The 18,256-nt window shown below is 48.8% G+C and overlaps 1 protein-coding gene across 1 annotated transcript; it reads left to right on the forward strand.

Moving 5' to 3' along the window:
• Positions 1–10,618: 10,618 nt before the first annotated feature.
• LOC124681883 (putative leucine-rich repeat receptor-like serine/threonine-protein kinase At2g24130) lies at positions 10,619–14,217 on the forward strand. Its single transcript, XM_047216659.1, has 2 exons — positions 10,619–13,407; positions 13,501–14,217. The coding sequence occupies exons 1-2, from the start codon at positions 10,830–10,832 to the stop codon at positions 13,917–13,919; spliced, it is 2,997 nt and encodes a 998-aa protein (XP_047072615.1). The 5' UTR covers positions 10,619–10,829; the 3' UTR covers positions 13,920–14,217.
• Positions 14,218–18,256: the final 4,039 nt, after the last annotated feature.

The following is an 18,256-nucleotide window of genomic DNA, read 5'->3' on the forward strand; positions in this document are numbered from 1 at the left end:
GCTCCGGCCATAATATGCCACAACGTGCTTGCCACTGCAATATACATGCACACGAGTGCGTCCGCCGGCCGGTTCATCAATCATCAGCTAGTACGTACTCCGATACGACGCTGGTGCAAGGCTTTGCTCGTGCACGACATACGTGGAGACGACCTTGACCTGTCTGATAGATGGCTGGTTGATAGCCGAGGTTCCGTGACAGGCAGGGATACTCTCCTAGTCGTACGCAGTCTTTTGTCACGCGAGGAACAGGATACGGTCATTGGTCAACAAGCACGAATGGAAATATGGAATGCAACGCAGATATGTAGTTAGACTTGTCTTCTCATGTTGCTACTTGTGTTGACATAACGATAAGATAAGTCTTATCCTGGACAGTGTCAAAGTAAAGCATCAGCCTATCGTGCCAGTTTGAGGTATACCCAGCTTTGGCACGATGAGTCGATGACATGTCATTTTATGAAACGAGCTGGAATGACACGTGGTAGGCTACGTTTAGAGGATAATAATAATAATAATAATAATAATAATCAAATGTTACTTATTCTGTTTCTGAGAACATTCAAATCACCGTTTTATTTCTTAATCAAGGACAGATATATTCGTCTTTAGGTTGCCTCACCATCACAAAAAAGACACTAAAGATAAACTGAACAAAGAACGAAAATCACTTGCCGGCGAGGGGCCGTGGTCCGCCATGCTTCTAAAGGCCAAAGGACACCAGAGGCATAGCAGACCGATGACATCGTCGGCAAGGGAACAAAACCCTAGATTGGTTTTACCCTATCGGCTCTAGCTAGGAGTTGTACTTATTGACATAGTTATAACTTAATTAAATGTACTCCATCCGTCTCAGTTTACTAGTCTTCCCGGTATCTCTAGGTCGCCAGTTTGACCTATGTAATTTAAATTATATAATGTAAAAATTATATCATTAGAAAATAGAACATCTAAACTTTCTAATGATATAATTTTTATAACATATAACTAATGCTAACTTGATCAAATTTATGACCTAGGGGTACACGCATGTTTAATAAACTGTGAGAGAGGGAGTACCATGAAGTTAAAACAAGTAAATGGTGTATAACAAGTAATTTTGAACATGCATCTCATGGAGACAATATCTAGATACGCGCACGCCTAATAAATTATGACAGAGGGACTACTATGAAGTTAAAACAATTAAATGGTGTATAACAAGTAATTTTGAACATGCATCTCATGGAGACAATATCTAGATAAAAAAGTGCATATCAAATTTTAAACTAAAATACAAAAATATGTTACTTGCGCAAAAAAGAAAAATGTTAAAGTAAAATATAAGGATTGGATCTGTACTATTCAAAGAAATACAAAGTTTTTTTTATGTAGGTATCATACGATTATTCATTTTTTGATATTTGCACGAGTAAGTATGAAGGTAATATGGAGTTATGGATGTGCATGAAATTTTTTAATTTATCTACAAGTATGAAATAGCTTTTTCGTTTTTTTAAGTGTCTACCTACCCCTAGTTTCATTGGCTATTTTCGATCCGACTTTGATAGGAATTCTCAAAATAGGTCGGTAACCAAATCATTTTTCCATGGTTATTTAATTTATTTGAAAACAAGAACACACAGAAATTAGAACAGATGAGCAGAGCAAAATGAAATCGGTGCTTTAACGACCAACTATATACTATTTTACTTAGCACCACGATGCCACATGCTCCATCCGCTTTAAGGCCCCGTTTGTGCCTGCTGTCTTGCTCACTGCCGTGGTCTAAAAGCACCAGCTCAAATAAATAGCTAAATTTTGCAAAGCGCTTGTGAGAAGCGCTGCCAAAAAATGTACTTGGAGGGGCGAAGCAGGTCGAGACCTGCTTCCCGAGCTTCCCCTGCTTCCCGAGCGGCCGAGTTCGAAAATTCCCCCACCTCTTCAATAAATTTACGAAAAAACTGCCCTCCCTTATAAACAGGCCGGACCCTTACAGTTTTGCCCAGCCCGGCAGCCCCTGGGCGTTTTTCCCTTCTCCCCTCCTGTTCCCTGGACACTGGATAGAGATAGGGTTACGGTTCCCCGCCGCCGCCTCCGCCCCCGGCTGCTGCCGCCGCCGCCTCCGTCCCCGGCCGCCGTCGTCGCCAGTAGGTCGAGGCCTCCGTCCCCGTCCGCCTCCATTGCCATCGTCCTCAAGGTCGCGCCGGCGTCCCCGTCGTCCTCAACGTCCGCTGCCGGCGACAGCAGGTCGAGGCGCCGTCGTCCCCGTCGTCCTCAAGCTAGCGCCGGCGTCTTCCTCCACAAGGTCGCGCCGCCCCCGTCCTCCCCGTTCTCAGCCTACCACAACTCCCTCCGTCGCCGATTCGACCGGGTGACTGAGCTCGTTCCCGTCGGCCGTCGGGCACAGGACCTCGCCGGGAGGAGGAGCTCGTCCCCGTCGTCTTCCCGTATAGCGGCGTCCGTCGTGGTCGAGCGCCCCTGTACCTGATCTTGCGTTTTTTTCTTGGATCTCCCTGAGGCACCGTCCGCTGGATCTTGGTGTCTCAGATCTCCCCTTGACGAAACCTGTACGATGGAGTGATGGTCTTGAAAACTTCTTGTATGTTTGCTGGATCTGCGCATGTATGCTCTATGGATGTATGTATACGATGCGAGCTTGCTAAAGAAAAATTTCAGTTCTACATGATTTGGATTTGTTGGAGCACGCAAGGCTGATGTATGCATATTGCTTTTTTTGCGAATATATAATGCAAATACATATTTTCTTCTTGTGGTATGAATATAAACGACATGTTTGGATTATATGTAGTCTGTGATTTATGAGATGATTTATTTTTGGATTATAACCTACTTTGACAATATGTTTAAAATATTGGACTAATACTTAACAAAAATTATTCTAGCAAAAAACATGTGAACTAAGCTAAACATGGTAATTATGATAAAAATGGGTTAGATATAGCTAATTTGTTTCAAAACTACATTTTTTCAACATCTTAATTACTCAGTGGGCATTCCAGACATTTCATCCTAAAACCAAAAGCAACAGCTATAAAAAGCTCTCCTACCAAACATCAAATTTCTGCTTCTAACAGCTGCTTCTTACAGCTGCTTTTTCACAGCTCAACAGCTACAGCTGCTTTTCAAAAGCTGCAGCCCAAACAAACAGACCCTAAAATAAGTGTCGCAACTTTATCTAAATATATTTATATCTAGACATATTTCAGTGTATAAATATATCTACACAAAGTTGCAATATTCTAAGATACAGACATAACATATATCAAGGAAAAATATTTTGAGATGTTGTACGTGTGCATCAAGATAGCAGCAGGACCTGGGTACACCCGGATGCTGGGTAACGGTTTTTTTTTTTTTGAGAAACACAGTACAAACGCAGACGCTCACATACACGCGCATACACTCACCCCTATGAACGCACACACGCACACCCTACCCCTATGAGCATCTCCGGAAGACTGAGCCAGCGGATTGGATCTTGAAATTGACGAAGTCACCACAGTAGCCTCATTGCCGACGGGAACGTCGCCTCCCACTGAATGAATATTCCGTCTTTATGAGACACACAGATGTTAAATCTGGGATTTGAATTGAGAAGTAGATGAGAGTTTAAGCATCAGGAACGTGCACGAGAGTATGATTATCGTACGTCCTCTCTTTAATTGATGCGGCCATTCCATAATTATACGTAATACGTACTATAGCTAGTACGAAATGTACATGCAAAGGAAACAATCAAAGGCGCCAAGGCGGCAATCAATCACGATGAGCGCCGCGCCGCTCCGGCCATAATATGCCACAACGTGCATGCCAGAGCCAGACAGCGTGTGCAAGATGCACGAGTGCGCCGGCCGCCGGACCGTCGCGTATACTCCGACCCGACGTGCTGCAGGCTGCATGCGCTCGTGCACGGCGTGCAGTCGATCGTGACCTGATAGATGCTGGTCCGTGGTTAATTACCCAAGGTTCCGTGACAGGCAGGGATACTCTCCTAGTCATTAGCAGACCTTTCTCGTGCGAGGAACAGGATACCGTCATTGGTCAACAAGCACGAATAGTTTGAGTAGTTAGACTTGTCTAATCTTGTCGCCGCTTGTTTTGATATATGAATAAGATGTGTCTTATCATGGACCATGTCGAGGTAAAGCACCAGCATATCGTGCCAGTTTGAGGCAACCAGCTTTGGCACGATGGCCTACCCATTTTATAAACAAAAAACTGAGATGACATACGCTATTCTTCTGTTGTTAGAGCATCTCCAGTCGCGTCCCCCAAACCGTCCCCCAAACCGCGCCGGATCGAGCGTTTGGGGGACGTGTTTTGTTCGTGCCGCGTTTGGGGGACGTCGCTCCCAGCCCGCGTCCCCAAACGCCGCCCCAATCGAAATTCAAATAGATGCATTCAAAAGAGATCGTTCCCGCCGGTTCGTCGCGATCGAGTAGCGGCGATCGATCAAAGTACCGGGCGCGCGATCATATTACAGACCGGTGGTGCATGCAAATTAGAAGAAGGGGTTGGTCGACGGCGTCGTGTCCCGAGTCGACGCAGGCCCGTCGAGCACGACGACCTCGTCGCGATCCGCCTCGTTCTCGTGCATGGTGCGTCGCTCCGTCGCCGACGCGGAGGCCGACGCGAGTGTAGCAGAGAAGACGCGTCGCCCTGCTCTTGCCGCGCTGCCGCCGCCGCCGATGCCGATGCCGCCGCCGTGGCCGCCGCGTCCGCCGCCGCCATTTTGGCTTCGATGTCGTCGAGGATCCGGCCTTTGAAGAAGTTGTGCGCCGCTCGCGTCCGGGGAGACATTCCCTCGCGTCGACGTTCTCGGCAGGGACATGTCGTCCCCGCGTTTCTTGAGCTCCGGCTTCTCCTCTTGCCTCTTGAGCAGCTCGGCCCACCTTTGGTCGGCCTTCTTGTCGCGGGAGATAAAGGTCGAGGAGACGTCGGCGAGGCATTTCGTGATCGACGCCCGCGTCTTCTCGGACGACGCAGCGTCGGCCAAGGCGGCCTTGGCAGCCTTGTTGCCGCAGGGACGCCCGCCGACGTTGCCGGCGGCGCGTCCCGGATCAATGGCGTCCTTCCCTTGGACAGCGACAAGCGCGTCGCCTTCCATTTCTCGTTCCCTTTGAGCTTGCCATAGCAATGCGTCGGCCGCGAAAGACTTGTGACCTTCCGAGTACTTGGCGTACAATTCCATGGCCCGATCAAACTAACCAAAGGAAGCAGAGTCATTTCATCGAACACAATGTGGGCGCTACGGATTATGGAAGAAACGGTCGTACTCGGCTTGGCCGACGTCGGCGCCGCTGCCGCCTCGGTCTCTAAGTCGTGATGGTACCCATGGAAGGAGTTCACCGACGCCCGGATGATGGCCCATCGCGTCGACATTTCCTTCGGCTCCTCTTCATTGGCACTTTCCGGTAGTCGCCGTTGATCGGCTTGCGCTCATCGAACTCGGCCTTGATCCTCGCCCAATACTTCCCGCCTTTTTGGTTGGCGCCGATGATGGAGTCATGGCTCACCGTCGCCCACGACTCGCACAGACAAAGATCTTCCAGAACCGTCCACTTCGGGCCTCGTGTGCCCGACGCCTTCTTCTTCTTCTTCGTCCTCACGCCGTCCGCGTCTACCTCCACGAGATCATCGTCACCGGCACCCTCGTCGTCCTCTTCCTCGCCTCCCTCTTCGTCCTCAACGTCGTCCTCCTCGTCGTCCTCCACCCCGTCCTCTTCCTCGTCGTCCTCCTCCTCAACCCCGTCGTCCTCCTCAGCACCGGCGCCGTCGTATTCGAGCGGACCCCCGCGGCCGGTGAAAGGGCCGCCGTCCGGACCGGGTCCCGGCTCGCGTTGCTCGTACGCCGGGGAGTAGAGGTTGTTGGGGTTGAAACCGCCGTGCGGCGGCGCATCCCGGTAGTGCGGCGACAAGTTAGGCGTCACGCACCCGGGAGTGGCGGAGGGGCCGTCGTTGTAGAAGGCGGCTTGCGACGGAGAGAAGACTCCCGGAACGTACACCGGCACGTTCGTACTATATGGGCTCGCGTTGGTGGCGGCGATACACCCGGCGATTATGTGCTCGGTGCCGGCGCGCCGCCGCAGCCTTCTTCTCCGGCTCCGCCGCCCTCCGTCCTTTCCGCTCCCGCCGTCGATAGCTTCCGGCGCAGGCAATCTTGCTGCCATTCATCTTCGGTCATGCCTTCAAGCTTCTTCTTCGCAGCCGGCGCCTTCCGCGGCTTCGCGAATGGCGCTTTCGCCCCTATCGTCGCATTGCCCGGCGGCTTCTTGGCCGCTTTCTTCGCCATCTTTTTGGGGGCTGTCGGCGGCGCCATGGAATGGGGAGAGGGTAGCGGCGGCGGGTGCACGGCGGGAGGGAGAAAGAAATCGGCGGGATAGGAGAAATGAATCGGCGGCGGGATATGTTTTGGGAGGCTCGTGCGCGGCGGTATAGGCGCGATTTGGCGGGAGCGGCGGGATTTGGCGGGAGTGTGAGACGAATTTTCCCCGTGCCGCCGACGGGTCGGGCCCGCGTCGGTTGGCCTCGCTTTCGTTGTGTCCGGCGTCCCCGGAGCGTCCCCGTGGGACGGGGACGGGCTCGGGCGCCGGACACCGTATCGGGGCGCGCCGGACAAAAATGGGCTTTGGGGGACGCGGCTGGAACGCTTTTTTTGTCCGGCGCGCCCCAAATCGCTTTGGGGGACGGTTTGGAGGACGCGACTGGAGATGCTCTTAGAACGAAATTATAATAATAACTGAAATCTTATATTTCTCCGTTTTAAAATAAATTTCTCAACTTTATCTAGATATGAAAGTATATAGACATATTGCACTTTATAGATGTATATCCGTATATAAAAAGCCAAATTATTTTCGGATGGAGGGAGTATGTTTTCCTTCCCAAAACAATCAAACTACCCTTTTCTAGCCAAGGTGATGTTTAATATTTTCTTTGATAAAAGTATATACTAATACCATGAAAATGCAGCTAGACCCAACCTATGCAACAACGCTGGGGCGTTTGGAGCAGGGTGGTCGGGTGGGCCGTGGCCCACCCTAAATTTTTTAAAAACATTTATATTTAATTGTTTGGGCAATATTTTATCATACATGAGAAGTGAAAAATAAAAAATTAGGAAGGTGTGCCCACCATAAAGTATTTTTATGCTCCCGCTACTGCAACAACGTCATACCATAATGGCACTATGGATACACACAGTCGAAAAGAGAAGAAGCTAAAAAATTAAAAGTTTCGTTATAGTGTTTCAGTCCTTACACCAACAACACAAACACCACCATAACAACATTTGAAGTTGAAGTTCTCCAAAAACGACACCTCCAAGAAGTAAATATTGTACAAGTGCCGTCATCACCCGATCATATGTCTTATGTTTTCATCCTAACGAAAGTCCCTGCTCTCAAAACAAAGCTTTCAACAAAATCGTTGCCAGCACAACTAGTTAAGACCATACCTTTGATTGCCACTGCTATATGAAACCCGAAACACTAAGCACTCTAACGGTGCTCCAATGACTTTTTTTCCTTTTTTTTTTTTTGAAGTACAACGACCTGAATTATGAGCCTGAACATTCGATGCTCCAATGTCCATCTCCATGAGGAGTACCATTCTGGAGACACGAGTGTGTAACCGTAACGAACGAAATATAAGGCCCAAAGTGTGCCCAACAGATATAAGGCCCAATGGGCTCTGGACCCACAAACCCTGACAAATCATCAACAGAAGACGGCATCTTGCTCAAAAAGAAAAAAAATGAAAAACATAACGGCAGCTGCGTCGCGTCTTCCCCAATCCCCACAAAACCTCCTCTCCTGCTCTGGCCTCTGCAGCGTCTCCCGCGTATTGCTACTTGCGTCACCGGCCGGCGTCATCGGCGCGCGCAAACCGTGGTGCGACCACCGGCTGGAATTGTAGGTGCACAGCTTGTGATCTCGTTGTTGTCTGCCACCGGCTGGGCACCCGCGCGCCCAGCAACTGCTCGTGCAAATGCTCGAGCGCAGGCACCACCTGTTGATCAGGATGCCAGATACCTCCTAGGATCATGTGCAACCTTCTTGGTGGAGACACCTTTATTCCAACCGGAGATGCTTAAACTGGCCCCAGAGGATTTGACATTATCACACGAATCAAGTAGAGGGATTGCGATACATAATTCATGGAGCAGCAGTTGCGACGGCAAGCATGCCTGATGTGGTATCCACCTCCTCGCACAAGGTCAGTCGTATGAAAAAAATATCACTTACTCAAGAACCTTGGCTGATCAAATTACATTTCGTGGCAGAAAGAAAAAAGAGGTAGTGTGCTCTTTACGAAGAAGGCGACAGCAGACTGTAGCCCATTAACCTGGTGACTGCTACAGGCCACTTCCGTTACACAGGTCAGAATTATGATAGATAGTGGCACGGCATTTTCTCTAGGCATCGCTAAAAAATCATTGGGTCGTCTCAAATGCAATTAGCTTACATTCGTTGAGCTATTCTTGGTGCTCCAAAGGCTTCACTGCATTACACTCTCAGTCTCATATGATTTGGAAATGCTTTTCTAGGGGAGCCGGTAACTACCAGTCTAAAATCCACCATTTAAGTACGTTGATATTCGCGCTATGTCTTGCAGTCATTTTTTACTTGTTTCATCTTGATATGTTATATTTTTGAAATATTTTCAGTCTAAATGAAACCTTAATGAAATTTTGTTATTATAGAAACATTCTTCATAAATATAAGATATATTTGGGTTATTTCATTTATTTTTCAATCAACTTACATATTATATCGGTTCATTAAAAAATTCTACCAGATTTCATATCAGTATCAGATAATGTCAACAATATGCCATATCAATTTGAAATAGGAAGAATATGACGACGGTACATAACGGGAATCTCAGAGCACTCTAACGGTGGATTCTATGCCGGTAGCTAGCGGCTCCGCTAGAAAAAATAAGTGTTCCATATGACTCGATGTTACTGTATTAGGCGAAGAAGTGCCCTGCTTTACAGTTGGCATGCAGATAGAGCACTCCAGAAACCAGGGGAAATCTAATTTAGCTCGCGGGTGCATATGAACCCATTTTGTGAAAATACATTTCAAAATGTTCAAAAATTCTGAAATAAAATTCCGCATGTACATCTATACGTTCTATGTTCGTACACACGTTTTCGATAAAAATTAACATTTTCTGTCTCCCGTGTAAAAAAGACAAAATTTGATGCTCCAACATGACTATTCACATAACATTTTTTTGTCTTTTTTATACAGGCCACATAAAATGTTCTTTTTCCCCGAAAACTCCCGTGCAAACATAAAATTCCCTGATGGACATGTGAAATTCTGATTCGAATTTTTTGGCTTTTAAATTTTTTTAATGATTTTTTCATAATAGGTTCATATGCACCTATGACCTATGAGCTATACCTCTCCTGCTACTTTACATGGGATTATGGGAAGCCGTGTGAAACTACCACCATAAGCACCAGTGATGCAATCTGCCTAGCAACCGGCATATCTTTGAAGGTGGAATAGTGCCAGAAATCTACAAACTGAACATCCTTTTGTTCCAGAGAGATACAGCTGGGAGCAAATGAAACACCCCAAGAGTGTGAGTGTCCCACTTGATTTGGTTAAAAGGGCAGTCATGATGTACCTAACAAATCAATTAATAACAAACTTAGACATGTAGGCTGATCTTCCTATCCTGCTTCGCAAAGTAGTAATCATTCTTTGACATTTTTATTGGCTACCTACGCAAAAACAAGGGTTTCATAGGTTAAGCTTTCTGGCCCACCCATAGCTCGTGCATAGCAGCATAGGCCACACTGGCAAGCTGAATTATTTACCAGTAATAATCTGCAAGTGCAATGTCGCATCATGGGCCAGACCGTTGAAAAGTTTACTGTTTGTGAAATTGAAATTGTGAAAGCTGTGGCTGTTCTCTGAATTCTGGAGATTGTGCAAGTTTACCATGATAGATGGACCCCAGAAATACCCTTCAAGTCTCTAGAACCCAGATACTAATTGAGACGGCCCAGCTTATCTATGGTTCAGTCTTCAGTGAACTTCTAGTTGTTACTTGTTACTACACGCATGCAACTACTCGCTATGATTTGATTCAGGCTTAAACTAACCAAGCTAGCTTTTTTACATAAAGGAGGGGGCGCCCCGGCCTCTGCATGGATGGATTGATACACGCAGCCAACACCAGGTCAGCTAATTCTAGCCTTGTCATATTGAATTTATCCCACATCTTTTTCACCAGATGGGTAATAAATATGCACAGTTGCCTCAAACACTTCACAAATAAAATCAAGCGACATAATAATAACTGGGTTAACAGTAGAGTAGAAGAGATTCTACTGACGGGCTTTCCTTGGCTAAGCTCCACACTGCCCTTCCACTCGCTCGGCCGGCCATCTCGTACACTGGCGCGAGTGCGGCATGTCTGCAGCCATTACACCGTTCCCGTCCCACAAACCTCCTGCTCGATCGCCCGCGCGTGCGCGGTGCTGCCGAGCCATCTCCGGTCGCTTTCCCCTGCGCTCCCACTTATCTTGCACAACGCAATCATAGCCGACGAAGAAACAAATCGATCAGCTACGGGCCAGCCATGCCATTACCCGCCACTTTCGCCATCACTTCATTCCCCATCCATCTTTATTTTCTGCGAGCTGCAGCTTTTCCGATCTATGGTGCATCGAGGTATAGACCGGAGATGCTACTGCAAGTGCCATGTATGTAGTAGCCTTGGCTAGCTCTAAGCTACTGCCGATAGTCCATCACTGGCTACATCCCTTTCCAGTAAATTAAGGATCAGGGCGCTCTGCCCAGATGGACGTCAAGCGCGCGGCCATGCTCCTCCTCCTCCACTTCATGCTCTTCCATGCCGTGACCTCTGCCCTGGCTGAGCGGCGGTCTGGCACAACCATCCGACGGCCGCGGCAGCAGCCGCTGCTCCAGGAGAAGGCCACGCTCCTGGCGTTGAAGCGCTCCCTCATCTTGCTGTCTCCATCGGTCCTGGCCGACTGGAACGAATCCAACAGCGACGTATGCGGCTTCACCGGCATCACCTGCGACTGGAGGCGGCATCACGTCATCAGCCTGTCGCTAGCCGGCATGAACATCTCTGGTGGCATCCCGCCGGTCATCGGCAACCTCACGCGCCTCAGGAGACTTGACATGTCCAGCAATTTCCTCACAGGGCTGATCCCTGCCGAGCTCTCCAACTTGCACCGCCTCGACGTCCTCAAGCTTGGCCAGAACCAGCTGAGCGGCGGCATACCTCCATCCCTCTCCGAGCTGGCGAGCGTGTTCTACCTCAGCCTTAGGGATAACCGCCTCTCTGGCCCTATCCCTGGCGTTATCTTCAAGAACTGCACCTACCTAGGTGTCGTCGACTTCGGCAACAATGACCTCTCCGGCGAAATCCCCGGTGAGGCTTCAGACAACCTCGCAGACTGGTTTATCGCCCTCAACCTCTACTCCAACAGGTTAACTGGGAGACTCCCACGGTGGCTCGCCAACTGCACCTATCTGTACCTACTGGACGTGGAAAACAACTCACTCGCCGACGAGCTCCCTTCTGGGATCATATCAGGCAAGCAGCAGCTCAAGTACCTGCATTTGTCCAACAACGACCAGTTCTGGAGCCACGATGATAACACCAACCTGGAGCCATTCTTTGTGGCGGTATCGAACTGCTCCCAGATATTGGAGATCGAGGCCGGGGCCGTGGGGATTGGCGGGCTGCTGCCGAGCCGGCTTGGCACGATGCTACCGCCCAACATATCGCACCTCAATCTGGAGCTCAATGAGATCAAGGGCCCGATCCCGGCTGATGTCGGCGACGTGATAAACATCACGCTGATGAACCTGTCAAGCAACCAGCTAAACGGGACGGTCCCAACATCCATCTGTGCATTGCCGAAGCTCGAGCGGCTCTCCCTGTCCAACAACGCCTTGACAGGCACGATCCCAGCATGCATAGGCAACGCCACGAGCCTCGGCGAGCTGGACCTGTCAGGCAACGCGCTGTCGGGGAGCATCCCGAGCGGCATCGGAAGCGGGCTGGTCAACCTGTACCTGCAGAACAACCAGCTCTCCGGGGAGATACCGGCTACCCGCCTCGCTGAATGCATCCGCCTGCTGCACCTCGACCTCTCGAACAACAGCCTGAAGGGCGAGGTACCGGAGAGGGTTTCTGGCACTGACATTCTATATTTGAACCTATCCCATAACCAGATCAGAGGTGAGCTGCCGCGGGGGCTCGGTGACATGCAGCAGGTGCAAGCGATTGACCTGTCCTGGAACAACTTCACCGGCATGATCTCCCTGCAGCTCGGCAGCTGCCACGAGCTGGAGGTTCTCGACCTGTCGCACAACTCGCTCACCGGAGTCCTACCGTCCTCCCTCGAGCTCCTTGAAGACCTCAAAAACCTTGACGTCTCCGACAACTCCCTGACTGGTGAGATCCCCATCAACCTGACGAAATGCACCAGCCTAAAACATTTCAACTTGTCATACAACGACTTCGTTGGCCATGTACCCACCACCGGCGTCTTTGCGGATTTCACCTTCCTGTCCTACATTGGCAACCCACGGCTCTGCGGCTCGGTGGTCAGGCGCAACTGCCAAAGGCACCACCCGTGGTACCAGTCCCGGAAGTACTTGGTTGTGATGTGTCTCTGTGCCGCTGTTCTGGCATTCATTTTGACAATCCTCTGCGCGGTCAGTGCCCAGAAGATCCGGTATCGCCTCGCAGTGGTGAGGGAGGAAATGTTTAGGGGCCGCCGTAGTGGCGGCTCATCGCCCGTGATGAAGTACAAGTACCCACGGATCACATACCAGGAGCTGGTCGAGGCAACGGAGGAGTTCAGCGCTGACCGGCTCGTCGGGGCAGGCAGCTATGGCCGGGTGTACCGTGGTACGCTGCAGGATGGCACCATGGTCGCTGTGAAGGTGCTGCAGCTCCAGTCAGGGAACTCAACCAAGAGCTTCAGCCGTGAATGCCAGGTCCTGAAGCGCATTCGACACCGTAACCTCATGCGTATCATCACCGCATGCAGCCTGGCGGACTTCAAGGCACTGGTCCTGCCGTTCATGGCGAAGGGCAGCCTTGAGCGGTGCCTCTACGCTGGACCGCCGGCCGAGCTCAGCCTGGTGCAGCGCGTCAACATCTGCAGCGACATTGCTGAGGGGGTGGCCTACCTGCACCACCACTCACCGATCAAGGTCATCCACTGCGACCTCAAGCCGAGCAATGTCCTCATCAACGATGACATGACCGCGCTGGTGTCCGACTTTGGCATCTCCCGGCTGGTCATGAGCGTTGGCGGGGTGGCCAACACCGCTGATGTTGGCGCCTCCACCGTCAACATGCTGTGCGGCTCCATCGGATACATACCTCCAGGTACGTAGCAACTATCAATTGGCACACTGCAAGCAATCCTCGTGATGTGTTCACCGATTCTAAATCTGAGTAATTTTGGTTGCTGGCCTGAAGAATATGGGTATGGTTCGGACCCAACAACGAAGGGCGATGTGTACAGCTTCGGTGTGCTGGTGATGGAGATGGTAACAAGGAAGAAGCCGACGGACGACATGTTCGAGGCTGGGCTGAGCCTGCACAAGTGGGTGAAGAGCCACTACCATGGCCAGGCCGACGTGGTGGTGGACCAGGCGTTGGCCGGCATGGTCATGGATCAGACACCTGAGGTGAGAAGGATGTGGGATGTGGCCATCGGCGAGCTGCTGGAGCTCGGCATTCTCTGCACTCATGAGAACGCGTCGATGCGGCCGACCATGATAGATGCTGCCGGCGGCCTGGACCGGCTCAAACGATACCTCGGTGGTGACACGACGGCTACATTCGAGTCCTCGCTGGGCTTCTCATCCATGACAATCGAAGATATTGACGACTAGCCAGTAGTAGCAAACTAGCAATTAACAAAGATATAGTACTGTTGTGTATCCATAGCATAGCTAGAATTTCTGCAAGAGACACGATTCTAGTAGAAAGATGGGATTCTGAATGTGCAGGTAATCAAGAAGTTCAAGACATGTAACATTCTTTCAAGGTTTCTGACTGGGTGTAGTATGAGCTTTGGCCATAGATTTGTATATGATGATTTTAGTTCAGAGAGTAACTGAATAGCTATGTACCTTGGTCATTTCCTGTTTTTGTCCTCTGTTCTTCTTCAGTATTTCTGTCCAGTATTGTGCATACCGGAACGATCTGTGTCTCCTTTTTGTTCAGCAAACTAGAAAACGTAGATATTGCTGAAGTATTGGATTAGATAACTGAAAAGATATCTTTTGTTCAGCAAGCTAGAAAAGGTAGATATTGTTGAAGTATTGGAGTATAATATGATACTAGCGCTCTAGCTAGTGCTGTCCTAAAGCATGCTAGTTCGCCGTTGGAAGAACCAGCCGTGCAAAGACTCAAGCAGTGGATCCATCACTGCAAGCAACACAAAGTTGGCACCGTTTCTACGTAGGCTTTACAGAAAAGTTGGGATTCATTTGAGTGATGCAATGGTGTAGTTGCATATGGGTTTCAGAAGGAAAGTTTGGTCTATGCACATTTGTATACAAGGGATAAACCAAGCGTGCGTCGGAGCATATCATGAGCGGTGCCTAGAATGGACCAGCCTAGCAAATATGATAACCTGATCATGCAGATGATCTTGTGCTCTTAATGGTCCACTCATGAAACTTCTCATTGGATGTTTCTTTCTCTCTCAAACTAGTAGTCTGCGCCAAACATTTTTATGGGGCCCTTATGATCTTGGGAAGTTATTAGTTATGCCTAAGTTAGAGTATAATAATTCCCAGCTAAATTACAATTTTCCATCTAAATCGCTTACTCTTTGACCGGTAGGGTTTCAGCAGCGTCGGATAAATAAAATTAAAACATGAAAAACTAGCAGGTCGACCCATACATCTGCGTTACTAGATTTAGATAATTTGGAAAAATATTCTCTTGTATTCGAATACATGCCTTTTACTGTTAAAGTTAGCACACTATAACTTTAAATAATGCTTAGTAAGTGCCATGGAAAATTTGTTGATCAATAACATGTCCTGGATATGTTCGTAATAGTAGCATAATGTACTCCCTCCTCCCAAAAATGCAAGGCATATAAATTTGTGCCAAGTAAAAAACGTTGCAAGTTTGACCAAATTTATGGAAAAGATACTACAATGAAGATCCACCAGTTTAATGATGTTGGGAATTTATGAACTTGGACAAAGCTATAATAGTTTGAGTAGTAATACGAGGTCTCGACTTTTTAGAACAAATTAGTTTTTGTCACGGAAATTAAAGAACACACGCAGATAAAGTTACTAGTTTTGGACAGGCTGAGGTTGCGGCGGGCAGGTGGTTTGTCCCGTTCCGACGGGGCCTCACCCCCGCGGAGGCCTTGGGGTGGGAGTCTCTTATAGCCCACCTACCAGGGGCTTTCCCCGGCGGCCCGGATAGTGCTCACTGGAGGCTATCTCCATCTGCGTCGTGACCATGCGCGTCATGGCATGTACTGGGCGTCTTGGGCCAACAGGGGACAAACCACCTGCCCGCCGCAACTAACACGGCCGGGTCCGTAGAAATGGCGAACAGTTCTGGAAAGGCCGTCCTAAGAGGTCACCCCTCAAGCCAAGAGTCAAGCCAAAACAAGGTCCCATGGCCATCCCCGATGGTGAGAGACAGGCTGGCTCGGATCCCCTGCATGATCTCCAAAACTGAGATCCCTCCCGGCGCTCACAAGCGAGGAGTGGGCGGCCCCTCAGGTTGGCCCCCCATTGGCTCGCTGGCGCCCTGTAGCCGACACCCTCGTCAACCTCTGCCGCGCCTGTACTGCAAGGATGCTGACGATGCCCGAGCTACCCCGTCCTCCATTCACTGCGCCAGCACGCTCCCTCTGCTCGCCATGATGCCTGCAACGCCACGCGCACCTCGCCTTGCCCCTTCGCCGCTCCAATCGCCGTCGCCATGGCCAACCCGAGCGCACCCCCGCAGCACACTCGCGCCCCTATAAATAGGGCCTTCCCCCGAGCAATTCCTTCACACCCCTCCACTCCCCACTCTCTTCTGAGCCTCCTCGACCCCTTGCTCCTCCACATTGCCGCCTGTAGCCGTCCAATTTCTCGCCGGAGCCCGCGGCGGTGCTGCAGAAGAAGCCGACGATTGCCGCCACCTCTGGAGCCGCCGTCTGTACCAGCCGCTTCCCCATCCTCGACAACCTCCTCCTGCACTTCGCCAACCCCTCGCCGCGCCGCCGGTGAGCCTCCCATCCCCCACCGTCGCTGCCAGTAACGTCCTCTCTCGCCGGAGACGACGACGCCTCGCGTCCGTCCGATCCCTCTCTAATCGTGCGGCCCCCTTTGCTCGTACCGATTCGGCTAGTTAAGAGGCACTGACTGGTGGAGCCCACCTTGTCAGGCGGCCCGCTCACGCGAGACGTGCAGCTGGACCGGCCCATCTCCTTTTCGTTGTTTAGCCCGTTTCGTTTTCCCGCGTGGCCCGTTAATTCAAATATGGTTTAAATCATTGAATTCAGATTCTCTACAGATGCTTTGTTCCAAATCAAATAACTTCAAATCTACTACACCAAATTTGGTAAATTTTATATATTTGGAAAGCACATGAAATGTTCTTTCCAACCCCACTGGATTCAAATCAAGATCTACTGTAGATTTTGAATAGTAAAAATAACAAGACAGAGAGTTTTCAGATTTCAAACAATTCTTAAAAATCAACCATAAATGATTTTGAGGTGATTCCACCTCTCATAATTCACTTCTCAATTACTATAATTGTTTATGCAAAAATATGATAGGGGTACTGTATATGATCATGGGCTAGAATCGAAAATTGGCTATGTAGTCAATCCTAGCCCATTTAAATTATTTTCAAATTTAAGATTTTGAATCTATGAGGTGTAGCACCTCATTCAAATCATCTTCCCAAGTGTTGTGAAGTAATGTGATGACCCTTGTTGCATGGTGCCATACTTGCTCACTTGAGGATCTTAAATTAAAGTAGGATTTAAATCACATGGGGTATAGTACCTCATTTAAATCATGTTTCTCAAAGGATAAGTGTGAAGTGTTGACCTTGGTCAACATGTGATCATACCTTGTTATTTGAGGAAATTAAATCTTAACAAGGTTCAATGAGAGGAAATTATTTCTCCAAACTAAAGAGAAACCCTAATCCACATTTCAATAAGAGGAAATTATTTTTCTAACCCTAAGTAAGAAAACCCTAGCATAATTTTGGGTAGCAATGTTAGGTGATGATGCTAGATCATTTGTGTGAGCCATTAGGGCTAATTAAGTCTACTTAAGTATTGTTTGGTGATTTTATCCTTGTATTCGTTTATAGACGCTAGTACCGGAGACTATCAAGAGGAGAAGGTTTTCTACCAAGAGGAAGGAGAAGAGAACTTTGATCACTACCCCAATCAAGGCAAGCTAGACTAATGCAAGTTATATTGTTGCAAGCTAATATTCTTGCCAGATACACTAGTGCAAAGCTCTACAAGAGCAAGGCACCATTACATATTACTTTATGCTTAATGATCCTATCCCAAGTTTTTACCTTACAAGTTTTTGACTTTGGTTTATCAAAGTTTATTTTTGATTCATGATTCACTTGGTTTAGTTATGGAGTAGTACAAGAGCATCACACTTAGCCTAGAAAGCTATAAGCTAGTTAGCACCCCTCATGACTAGTTGCTAGTGCTAAAATTAAAATGACTACTCTAGATGGGAACTTGTGAAAACCAATGATTTTGAAAACCTTGGAATGATGAGTCATTCTATTGAAAGATTTTGAAGGAGAATATGACTTGTGAATGACTTGGTGAATTTTACAAAACTGATGGTTGGGTTCGGATGCGATACCATTCCAATTTTACAAGTATCCCCACAATACCTGAATCTGGGTAAGGCTTAACTGGAAACTTATGTATTTTAGTATGGGTTCCCTCTGAACAAGCGTCATAGGGGTTATGCCGAGGCTACCTCCATTGAAAGTGAAATGACGTGAAATGAGGTGAATATCCTACCCAAGCCCTGTGCAGTTCCCGGGTTGGCGGTTTGCTCTCACCGGGAGGCCAAGCTCATGGGGAGAGGTGCCTATACTAGGGTATGTAAATGAAAGGTTAGGATTGGTAGTTGAAAGAACATCTCTCACATTATGTTTTGTGTGTTTGATGTCAATATATGTGATACACTAATGTTTGATTAAGTGGTAC

Source organism: Lolium rigidum, unplaced genomic scaffold, assembly GCF_022539505.1.
Source record: "Lolium rigidum isolate FL_2022 unplaced genomic scaffold, APGP_CSIRO_Lrig_0.1 contig_5839_1, whole genome shotgun sequence".
Classification (NCBI taxonomy): Eukaryota; Viridiplantae; Streptophyta; class Magnoliopsida; order Poales; family Poaceae; genus Lolium; species Lolium rigidum.

Bases quoted from the DNA above. Each gene is read 5' to 3' on its own strand.
- LOC124681883 (XM_047216659.1), top strand. From the start codon at position 10,830: ATGGACGTCAAGCGCGCGGCCATGCTCCTCCTCCTCCACTTCATGCTC. The intron at 13,408-13,500 runs GTACGTAGCAAC...GCTGGCCTGAAG, and splicing joins CATCGGATACATACCTCCAG to AATATGGGTATGGTTCGGAC.